At 43.4% G+C, this 12,129-nt stretch overlaps 1 protein-coding gene across 3 annotated transcripts in view; it reads right to left on the bottom strand.

Annotated features, from left to right (window-relative positions):
• Positions 1-12,129, bottom strand: part of ZFYVE26 (zinc finger FYVE-type containing 26) — an 82,884-nt gene that overhangs the window by 68,239 nt on the left and 2,516 nt on the right. For all 3 annotated transcript variants that reach the window (XM_062181787.1, XM_062181789.1, XM_062181788.1), the window contains exons 3-4: positions 10,557-10,635; positions 2,399-2,488 (exon numbers count right to left, since the gene is read on the bottom strand). In XM_062181787.1, the coding sequence (XP_062037771.1) occupies positions 2,399-2,488; positions 10,557-10,635 (169 nt within the window). The remainder of the gene's footprint in view (positions 1-2,398; positions 2,489-10,556; positions 10,636-12,129) is intronic.

Raw genomic sequence — 12,129 nt, 5'->3', positions numbered from 1 at the left:
CTGGACAGGGATGAAGACAGGAATGGCGGTGGGCATTTTCAGAATGGTATCACTTGTATGTGGTGCTGGTGTCCTCTTTCCCAGCCTATACATCATACTGATGGCAGGAGGACAGTTCTGTGGTCATCACTCTGGGCCAGACACTGTTCTGGGTCCTTTGCACAGACCTACCGAACTGATCCTTGCAACAACACTAAGAGGAAGATTCTACCATTCTCCCTATTTTACAAACGAAGAGACTGAAGTTGCAGAAGGATGAACTCAACTGCCCAAGGCCTCCAGGCTCAACCTAGTTCCAGCCCACTGTCTCTGAAATATACCCTGGCGGCCTGAATTGGCCTGCACACTCACAGACCAGGCAGGTCCAACAGTACGCCTAAAGGCATTTATATTCAGTTTTTAAAAGAACATCACACACTAGTTTTTAACCCCAATTTAAATCTTAGCCATATATTTTATGGTATAGGTCATATCCTACCTTTCTATAAAACCTTCTGTTATGGTTTGAATGTGTTCCCCAAGAAGTTCACATCTTGGAAACTTAATCCCCAAATTTACATGAATGGTATTTGGAGGTGGTGCCTTGAGAGTTAATTAGGATTAGTTGAGGTCATGAGGGTGGGATTCCCCTGATGGCACTGGTTGTTTTAAGAGGAGAGACCTTGTACAACAGCTCATGTCCTGTTATGTGATACCCTCCACCATGCTATGACGTAGCAAGATGACCCTGATCAGATGCCAAGCAGAGGCCAGTGCCATGCTCTTGAACCGCCCAGCCTCTAGAAGTATGAACCAAATAAATCACTGCTCTTTATAAATGACCCAGTCTGTGATATTCAACTATACAGCAACAGAAAATGGACTAAGCCACTTCCCCAATATCTCTAATCCTTAAAATTAGTTCATGCAGTTTAGCACATAATTGTCTCATGTGTGTATCTGTCCTTTCTTTTCAGCTGGACCATAAGCCTGTAAAAACCAGAACCTCTACAACGTATCTTCTGTTTGCAGGGTGAGGGTTGAGGGAGAAAGGGGGATGGGGAAGCAGGTTATTTCCCACATGTTAGCATCATTCCCATACGTGGTTTTCAGGGACATCTCTTCATTAACTGACTCAGAGACGGACTACAATACCATGTGTCCTTGACGTAATTCAAGTGAAAGTCCTCACTTAAAATTCTACCGTAGGGGCTGGCATTGTGGCATGGTGGGTAAAGCCACTGCCTGAAATGCTGGCATCCCATATGGGTGCTGTTTCATGTCCTGGCTGTTCCACTTTTTTTTTTTGGTTCCACTTCTGATCCAGCTCCCTGCTAATGGCCTGGGAAAAGCAGCAGAAGATGGTCCAAGTGTTTGGGCCTCTGCTACCCATGTGGGAGACTCAGATGAAGCTCTTGGTTCCTGGCTTTGGCCTGGCGCAATCCTGGTTGTTGTGGTCATCTGGGGAGTGAAATAGCGGATGGAAACTCTGTTTCTTCTTTCTTTGTAACTCTTTCAAATAAATAAATCTTTTAAAAATCCTCCTGTAAATAGGTCTTTTTTTAAAAAAAGATTTTATTTACTTATTTGATAGGTAGTTACATACAGAAAGAGGGAGAGAAAGGTCTTCCACCCACTGGTTCACTCCCAAAATGGTTGCCATCGCTGGAACTGGGCTAATCCAAAGCCAGGAGCCAGGAGCTTCTTCTGAGTCTCCCATGCAGGTGCAGGGGCCCAAGCACTTAGGCCATCTTCTACTGCTTTCCCAGGCCATAAACAGAGTTGGATCGGAAGAGGAGCAGCTGGGACATGAACTGAACCGGTGCCACCATTTGGGATGCCAGTGCCGCAGGCAGAAGCTTAGCCTACTATGCCACAGGGCCGGCCCCTGTAAATATGTCTTTAATTAACTAATGGCTGGCTCATTAAGAAAAGAGCATTGAGCCTCAGGACATACTGCAGGCCCGTAAGTGGTAAGTGATAAGTGATACTTGCTATAGAGACATAGTTAAGATTGAGTTTGAATTTGCTCCCAGAAACTGGTTGTGAGGATTAACTATATTGCATTCAGTGCATCTGTTATAGAGAAGCTATTCAACAAATATTAGTGTCCTTCTCCCTTCACATTCCCTGTTGTCTACTGGTAAAACCAACACTTTAGTTTAAATCTAAGTTATGGGTTCCTTCTGCATGAAATGAAAAATATCTTTAATCCCTAGCTAAAGTATTCTGGATAACCCAACTCAAAATGTTAAAATCATACGAATGTACTCCAACTCTGCACTTCCTTAGAGGGGCCTCCACCTTGCCTTGCCTCAACAAAGTACAGGCAACATCTTATAGGGTCCTGGGTCCCAGGAAGCTGGGTAAACTGAATGACTCCAACCCTGGGCAAATGGCCCCTTGAGGGTCCTCTCACCTTGAGGATGTTCTCTGGAATGTCACCTTGGAGGTCTTCAGACAGTAAAAGAAACTCAAGCTTTCTTCGGATAAAAGCTGGGAGTAACTTCTAGAAGAATCATAAGAAGGAAGCACAGAGATTAGGCATATGCTTTAGTGAACAAATTATAAGTAAATATTTCTCTCCAGATAGTCAGGTTTCTGCAATTTCTCTAGGATAAAATACTCTTAACCACTCAATTCCTGGGTATGTTCTGAGATACTTTCTTTATAAACAAAACCAGCTAATTGTGTCCATAACACTCTTCTTTGATCCTTGTTTGGTCCCAACCTTCTTTTTGATATTCATTATCCTTTGCAGTCTAGTTGGAAAGGAAAAGTGTGAGGAATACAAAGTTTATTAAACATTTATTATATACCACTATGTGCTATATATTTTTAATCTTTTTTTTAAAAGAGTTGTTTATATATTTGAAAGACAGTGTGACAAAAAAGGAGAGGGAGGGAGAGAGCAAAGAGAGATCTTCTGGGGCTGGTGTTGTGGCCTAGAAGGTTAAGCCTCTGCCTGTGATGTCAGCAACCCGTATAAAGGGCACTGGTTTGAGACCAGGTTGTTCCACTTCCAGTGCAGCTCCCTGCTTATGTGCCTGAGAAAACAGCGGAAGATGGCTCAGTGCTTGGGCCTCTGAACTCACATGGGAGACACGGAGGAAGCTCCAGACTCCTAGCTTTGGCTTGGCCCAGCCCCGGCAGTTGTGGCCAGTTGGGGAGTGAACCAGAGGATAGAATATTCTCTCTGTCTCTCCTCCTCTCTCTCTAACTCTGCCTTTCAAATAAATGAAAATAAATCTTAAAAAAAAAAAAAAAAGAGAGAGAGAGATCTTCGAACGGTTGGTTCACTCCCCAAATGCTTGCAGCAGCCAAGTCAGACTAAAGCCAGGAACTCCAACCAGGTCTTCTATGTAGATGGCAGGTACTCAAGCACTTGGGCCATTATGCGCTGTCTCCAGCCACATTAGCAGGAAGCTGGGTCAGAAGTGCAGAGTCGTCAGGATTTGAACCAGGTACTCTGACATGTGATATGATGTCCCAAGCAGTGGCTTAACCAGCTGTGCCACAATCCCTGCCCCTCATTTCATTTCTAAATCAAACAAACCTGGAGCACATAGCTCTGCATTTTCAAAAAAATTTTTTTGGTAGAGGTGAAATGGTTAGGAAGCCTTTCCCAATTGTTTCAAACATCAAAATGAAAATAGGATTCCGATGTTTGCTAACGAGACATCCACAAGGTCTAGCGCACAGAGATAGAGAATGCTTCTGACTTCCTGCACTGGTCTGTTTCACAGGAACTTCCTTTCACTTGCTCCTTGAACCTCGCCTTAGAGTCTTCCTTTTTCTAGCACAGATAAATAGGATTAGAGTTCGGGACTGATCCTGACAAATACTACTTTAAATCAGAGATATCTGTAACTAGAGAGACTTCTGGTTAAAGCTTCCCAAAGATGAGTTTTACTGGAAGGCAAGGGGTACCTGCAGGAAGGGGGTAAGGGAGAGAAAGAGAGACAGAGACAGAGAGAGAGAGAGAGAGAGAGAGAGAGAGTCTGTGATGGGGTGGGAAGTTTAGAACACAAGATCATACTTCCTCCATTGATGTGCCATTCACCACATCAGATTATTAACCTGCTCTAATGCATTCTGGGTCTAAAACCTTATTTCTTCTCACAATGCCCCTCCCTATTAAAGGGCACACCACTACATGAGAATGCTAGTATACTGCCTGTGATAGGAAGCTGGTGGAAGAAATCCATTCTGGGAAGCTTAAGGTTAAGAGATTTCGAATTTTATGGTTTGTAAGCAGCCTTTTTTTTTTTTTTTTTTTTTTTTTTTTAAGATTTAAGGTTTGATCTAGAAATCTAAAGACTGAATAGCTTAGGGGCCGGCACTGTGGCTCACTTGGTTAATCCTCCGCCTGTGGCGCCAGCATCCCACATGGGCAACGGGTTCTAGTCCTGGCTGCCCCTCTTCCAGTCCAGCTCTCTGCTGTGGCCCGGGAGGGCAGTGGAGGATGGCCCAAGTGCTTGGGTTCCTGCACCCAAATGGGAGACCGGGAAGAAGCAGCTGGCTCCTGGCTTTGGATCGGCACAGCGCCGGCCATAGCAGCCATTTGGGGAGTGAACCAATGGAAGGAAGACCTTTCTCTCTGTCTATAACTCTGTCAAATTAAAAAAAAAAAAAAAAGACTGAATAGCTTAAATTTATCTTACCAGTGAAATTATTACTTTTTTAAAAATTTTATTTATTTGAGTGGTAGAGTTACAGACAGCGAGAGGGAGAGACAGAGAGAAAGGTCTTCCTTCCAAAGGGACAAATATCATATGCTTTCCCTGATCTCTACAACTGAGCACCTAAAAGGAAACCTGTAGAAGTGAAACTGACACTATGAGAAGCAATGACTTGATCAGTCCTTGTCCTGACTGCCAAGGAACAGCTTACTATTTTATTCTTTTTATTATTTTCTTTTTCTACTTAATACCATTGGTTAACTCTTTACTTAAGACAGAATTATTCTTAGATGTTTATATCCAATTGAAAATTGAACTCTGTTAAAAATAAGAGAGGGAATAAGAGAAGGAGGAGATGTACAGTTCAGCACATGTTCCCTCAGACTTACCCCTAAGGGTAACACTAAAAACTTGCCATGGGACCCCAAATCCCATTAAGTTGGCAGGTACCAATGCCATCTTACTAGTTAAAGTGATTAATTTAAGTTCATAGATGATCATAAAGATAGGATTAAGTGACAAAGGAATCACATGAATAAGACCAGGTGTCTGCTAATAGTAACTGATAGAATTAAAAAGGAGAGAACGATCCAACATGGGAAGCAGGCCACACAGCAGACTCATAGAATGACAAATGCCCTAAACAGCACTCTGGCCTCAGAATCAGCCCTTAAGGCATTTGGATCTGGCTAAAAAGCCCATGAGAGCATTTCAGGCATGGAAAGCCAAGGCACTGTGGCAAAATATGACATAAATGAAATTTCTCTGTGAGTGAGATCCCGGTAGAAAGAAGGAGCCATCAAAGAAGGAGGTACCTTTCTCTAAAGGGAGGAGAGAATGTCCACTTTGCTTATGGCCCTGTCTAAATAATGTTGAAATTTGTGGACTCAAGGGGCTTCCATAGCTTGGCAGCTCATGACAAGAGCCTTGAGTGATCACTGACATCATAAATAAGAGTGTCAATTGTTAAATCAACAACTTGCTCCCCATGTAGGACCTCTGTCCTTAATGTGTTGTACTATGAGATTTAATGGTAAAACTAGTCTTCAAATAGTACTTTATACTTTGTGAATCTGTGTGGGTGCAAACTGTTGAAATCTTTACTTAGTACAGAGTTGATCTTCTATATATAGATAACTAAAAATGAATCTTAGTGAAGAATGGGATGGGAGGAAGAACTGCTATAATCTAAAAGTTGTACCTATGAAATTTATATTTATTAAACAAAAGCTTTCTATATAAAAAAAGAAAATCAGGGGTAAAGTTAACTCTTTTAAGAAAGTGATTCGTCTGAGTATAAAGTGGATTAATGATGTAGAGTTTACTAACACAGTGCATGGTGCCTACTAAGCCCTGAGTACATGTTAACTACTAGAAGCTTTACTACTGGTGTTTAAATCCTGGTGAGAAACAAAGACTTGTGCTGAAATGTAAGGGCTTTATGGAAAAGACCAGGAAGTAAAGGTAATAGAAGATAAAATATTAGGACAATAGTAAAAATAATCCTGGGTGCTTTGACAACATTCTGAGGTTCTTATATAGCTTTCACTTCCATTTCCTCATGGGATCCTGACAACGACCTCGTGCAGCAGAAATTCCCCTTCTATTAGGAGAGGAACCAAAGCTCAGAAATGATCAAAGACTTTCTGGAGGACATGAAGCTGTGAAATGTCAAAGTGCAGAGCATCTAAACCCTAGTGCAGGCCAAGGGTGCAGTGTGGTAATTAGGGCTCCTGAGTCAGGATGTTGGGTTAAAATCCCAGGGGTAAAGTTGGCAAACCGGTTCACCTCTGAGCTTTAATTTCTTCCCTAATTCAGCAGGGATAATAACAGTGCTTACCTCATTGTGTTTTGTAAAGAGTAAATGGAATAATCATAAAAATCTGAGATTAAAACAAAAAACAAAACAAAAAATAGCAAGGCACAAGGGCAGGCATTTGCTGCAGTGGTTACAGTGGGATGGACTGAGTTCCTGGCCTAGCCCAGCTCCAATGTTGTAGGCATTTGGGGAGTCGATCAGTGAATAGGAGATCTCTGTATGTCTCTCTCTGCCTTTCAAATGCATAAATTAAATTAATAAATCAATTAACGAAGATTTCTTTTGAAAAAGCAAAGTATGTTCAATGTTGAAACATTAGAATATGGAACTAAGAAAAGTAAATATGTAGATCATCATTTCCCATTGAAGAACTTTTAATTCTATGGTCTAAGGATCTGAGACCATTTTCTCTGAATATCTATTCATATATTATCAAAAGTACTCTTTTCTAAACTGCTTTTTTCCCGCTACACAGCAGAGCATAAGCATCCTGAAAATTCACTTGCCGCATACAGTTGGCTAGTGGCACAGTATTTTACAAATAGATCTACTGCCATTTGTTAACCAGTCCTGTATCACAGACAGTGAGTTGTTTCCCGTTTTCCTCTATTAGAAGCAGACTAGCAATGAACATCTCTATAGCTTAATCTTTGCACACCTGCTTATGCAGGTTGAGAGAACGCACTACAAGGTAAAAAGGCTGAAGGCAAAAGTGAATAAAGGAGGGGCAGGCAACTGGCACAGTGGCTGTATCCCACACTGGAGTGCCAAGGTTTGAGCCCTGGCTGCTAAATCCACCTGCCGCTGCTGCTGTTGCTTCTCTTCCTCGTTTTTAAAGATTTATTTATTTATTTGAAAGTCAAGAGTTAGAGAGAGGGAGAGAGAAAAGTATTCCATCCATTAGTTCACTCCTCATATGGCCGCAGCAGCCAAGGCTGGGCTGGGCTGAAGCCAAAAGCTTCTTCCAGGTCTCCCACACGGTACAGGGGCCCAAGCATTTGGGCTATCCTGTGCTGCTTTCCCAGGCCATTAGCTGGGAGCTGGATCAGAAGTGGAGCAGCTGGGAACTGAACTGGTGCCCAAAGGAGATGCTGTCGTCCCAGGTGGTAACTTTACCTGCCATGCCACAACAATGGTCACCATCATCTTTTTCATACACCTTGGGAGATAGCAGTGACAGCAATGATGGCTCAACTGGTTGTGTTCCTGCTGCCTACATGGGAGTCCTGGACTGAGTTTCAGGCTCACATGTTTGGCCTGGTCCAGCCCCAGTTGTTGCAGACATTTGAGGAGTGAACCAACAGATAGGAGAGCTCTCTCTATCACTTGTTCTCTTTCTGCCTTTCAAATTAAAAAAAAAAAAAAGTTTTTGGCAGACGTTGGGAATCTGGAAAAGATAGGCAACCAGGAAATTCCCAGAAGAAAAAGGTTCTTCTAGGATAATGTCTGGCCTTGTACAGCCCATCAGAGAAGATGCTCAAAGTCCCAGGGCTCATAACACTTTAAAATTCTCCGAGGAACACAAAATATTCCCACAACTGTTACAATAAGCAAGGCACTGGAGATCTGATATGTCAGGAAAAACAAGAACAACTCTTAGTCTAGGCTGAGGATCCAGAGAAGTGAAGTCCACCGCCTGATGGGGTTGAGCAACCACACAGAATGGAAGCCACCAATCAGGCATAAAGTAAGCAAGCAGCCTCCTTTTGAGGCAAAGTTCACTTGGTTTGACACATTCCATGTTTGTACTAGGGAGATCCTCAATCAGTAACAAAATCTGTCTCCTTGAAGGTTCTGTGGTATTACAATTTGAGCTCAAGTTTCCTCTATTAAATCTGAAACCATAGCCAGCGCTCAATTATCTCGTGTGTCACTGTTTTTCAGTCTTGCTTTTCTTTCTTTCCTCTCTGGCAAGTCTTCTTATCATTTCTCTTTGCTGTACACTTGGCTAAAGCCTGAGTAAGTGATACAGTTAGATCAGTAATTTCTGTGAGTTTCTGAGAGCCATGAGGCTACTTCAGGAAGCTTGTGGAGACAATAAAGTTTGTTATTGTACAAAACATTTTTTGAAATCCATGGTTACAAGGGGTCTTCAAAAGGTTCATGAAAAATGCATATCACAAAGAAATGATGCATGGATTTCAAAATTTTTATACCCAAATAAACTTATTTTTAGTTCTATTTTTTCCTGAACTTTTTGAAACCCCTTCATGCATGAAGAATAAATGTTATGCAGAAATGGAACTAAAGACAACATGGATTCTGATGGACTAAGAGAAGCAAAAACAACAAAAAATTGGCAAAATTATAGACATTTGAAAAACAGAATTTGAAGTGTTTTACTTTAAGTCCATACAGGCTAAAAAAAGGATGCTGAGGCAGAAACAGCAGAAGACTGGGAGTCAGAAGACCTCGGTTTCAGTTCCAGTTCTGCTGTATTACTTAATAGGATGCTCTTGGGCAGATCATTTCTATTCTGAGTCAGAGGTTCCTGACTTCAATCATAAGGTCTCAGGTGCAGTATGAAATTGTCTCCGAGAAACTCCTTTAGTGAATATCAATTCCTGATGATTAAAATATACTTTTTTTTTTTTTTTTGAGAGGCAGAGTGGACAGTGAGAGAGAGACAGAGAGAAAGGTCTTCTTTTTGCCGTTGGTTCACCCTCCAGGGCCGCTGCGGCGGGCGCGCTGCAGCTGGCGCATTGCGCTGATCCAAAGCCAGGAGCCAGGTGCTTCTCCTGGTCTCCCATGGGGTGCAGGGCAAGTCCCATCCTCCACTGCACTCCCGGGCCATAGCAGAGAGCTGGCCTGGAAGAGGGGCAACCGGGACAGAATCCGGTGCCCCAACCGGGACTAGAACCAGGTGTGCCGCCACCGCAGGCAGAGGATTAGCCTATTGAGCCATGGCGCTGGCCTAAAATACACTTCTAAAAGGGCTTATAGTGGAAATTTTTCTTTAAAATAAGAAGTATGGGGCTGGCCTATGGGTGCCGGTTCGTGTTCCAGCTGCTCCACTTCCAATCCAGTTTCCTGCTGTGCTTCCTCCAGGTTTCTCACGTGGGTGCAGGGGCCTAAGCACTTGGGCCATCCTCCACGGCCTTCCCAGGCCATAGCAGAGAGCTGGATTGGAAGTAGAACAGATAGGACTTGAAGTGGCATTCACATGGGACGCTGGCATTGTAGGCAGCATCCTTTACCCACTGTGCCACAATGCTAGCCCCTCAGTGGCATCTTAACAATTATGCCAAATACCTGTCTCACTCTCTATGATTCCACAGTTGGTAACTTTCATGTGAATTCTAAGTTACTCTTTAGTGGAGCTGAAAGCTGTATGAGGGCCAGCACTGTGGTACAGTGGGTAGGGCCGCTGCCTGCAGTGCCAGCATCCCGTATGGGTGCCGGTTCAAGTTCCAGTTGCTCTACTTCCAATCTAGCTCTCTGCTATGACCTGGGAAAGCAGTAGAAGATGGCCCAATTCCTTGTGCCCCTATACCCACGTGGGAGACCTGGAAGAAGCTCCTGGCTTCTGACTTCAGATTGGTGCAACTCTGGCCATTGTGGCCATCTGGGGAGTGAATCAGCAGATGGAAGACCTCTTTCTCTCTGTCTCTCTGCCTCTGCCTCTCTGTAACTCTGGCTTTCAAATAAATAAATAAACATTAAAAAAAGATATAAGATTTCACTATATTGGATAATGAAAATAAACTTGTTAGAAGGAAAACTAAGTATCAGATCAGCCCATTCTTTTATTTGGGTGTTGACCAGATCCCAATGCTATGGGCTCATATTATTATTTGCTATCTTGTCACTTCTACAGAGTTCTGCAAAGTTCCCTTCAGGCACAAGACTCGTCGTTGTATTTAACAAAATGGAATCACTTTAAATGGTATTAAATGCCAATGTAGGTTAGTGAATTAATGTAAGGAGACAGCAATAAAAACTTAAGCACTTCTTACTATCAGTACTGAGAAAAAGTATGACCAATTTCATAATAGAGGAAGTGCCAGACAGAAGGGAAATCTTATAACTACTTCTCAGTCCTGGCCTTGGGAAAATTTAAAAGCAAAATTGCTTACCTTTTCCTGGGCCAACCATTTTTCCAATACAAGAAGCCAGAACCATGCTAATCTTTGAGGGTTAATGTCTTGGCCACACCTGAAAAAGGTGAAAAGAAAAACTTTGTAAGAAAGAATTCTACTGACCTTTTCTTGCTGTCTATGACTTGGGCTTCACTGCTCAGTCTATTTTAAATCCGAACAAGCAAGTTCTAATGAGAAATTTCAGAAGTATGTGACAGTTCAACAAAACGTTACAACCAGAACAAAGCTACTGGCCTTCATTAAAGGGAAAAAAAAAAAGATCTCACCCAGATGGAGCTCCCGGCTCCTGGCTTTGGCCTAACTCAGCCTGGGCCACTGTGGCCATTTGGGAGGTGACCTGGTGGAAGGAAAATTTCTCTCTCTGTCCCTCCCTCTTTCTCTGTAAATCTTTCAAATAAATAAGTCTTAGGCCGGCGCTGTGGCTCAACAGGCAATCCTCCGCCTTGCGGCGCCGGCACACCGGGTTCTAGTCCCGGTTGGGGCACCGGATTCTATCCCGGTTGCCCCTCTTCCAGGCCAGCTCTCTGCTATGGCCCGGGAAGGCAGTAGAGAATGGCCCAAGTGCTTGGGCCCTGCACCCGCCTGGGAGACCAGGAGAAGCACCTGGCTCCTGCCTTCGGATCAGCGAGATGCGCTGGCCGCAGAGGCCATTGGAGGGTGAACCAATGGCAAAAAGGAAGACCTTTCTCTCTGTCTCTCTCTCTCACTATCCACTCTGCCTGTCAAAAATAAATAAATAAATAAATAAGTAAGTAAGTCTTAAAAAACAGGTCTCTATCCCTTCTTTACTTCCCTATCTGGTCTATTTTTAAATAAAATATATAGAAAAATCCATAATAGTTGATGCTATTTAAAATATATTATTGAATAGAAACCAAATCAGTCTTGAAGGAAAAAGGAATTTTATTTTAAAGAGTTCTAAAAGATTTATTTATTTATTTACTTTAAAAGGCTGAGTGATGTGGCGGGGGTTGGGGCGGAGAGACAGAGACAGAGAGAGAGATCTTCCATCTGCTGGTTCACTACCCAGATGCTCCCAACAGCTGGGGCTGTGACAGGTCAGCTGGAAGCCAGGAGCCTGGAAACTCCATCTGGGTCTCTCATATGGACGGCATGAACCCAATCACCTGGGCCAGCATCCTGCCCTTCCAGATGCATTAGCAGGATGCTGGGTAGGAACTGTCTTGAAGTGGCACTCCAGTGTGGGATGCTGCTGTGCCACCATGACTGCCCCATTCAAAAAAAAAAAAAAAAACAAAACAAAACAAAAAAAACTTTTTTAAACGTGTACTGAAAATAGGGTTATGGCCGGCGCCGTGGCTTAACAGGCTAATCCTCCACCTTGTGGCGCCGGCACACCGGGTTCTAGTCCTGGTTGGGGCACCAGATTCTATCCCGGTTGCCCCTCTTCCAGGCCAGCTCTCTGCTGTGGCCTGGGAAGGCAGTGGAGGATGGCCCAAGTGCTTTGGCCCTGCACCCGCACGGGAGACCAGGAGAAGCACCTGGCTCCTGGCTTAGGATCAGTGAGATGCGCCGGCCACAGCGGTCA

This window comes from Lepus europaeus, chromosome 22, assembly GCF_033115175.1.
Source record: "Lepus europaeus isolate LE1 chromosome 22, mLepTim1.pri, whole genome shotgun sequence".
Classification (NCBI taxonomy): domain Eukaryota; kingdom Metazoa; phylum Chordata; class Mammalia; order Lagomorpha; family Leporidae; genus Lepus; species Lepus europaeus.
This window is presented reverse-complemented; position numbering and strand designations above follow the sequence as displayed.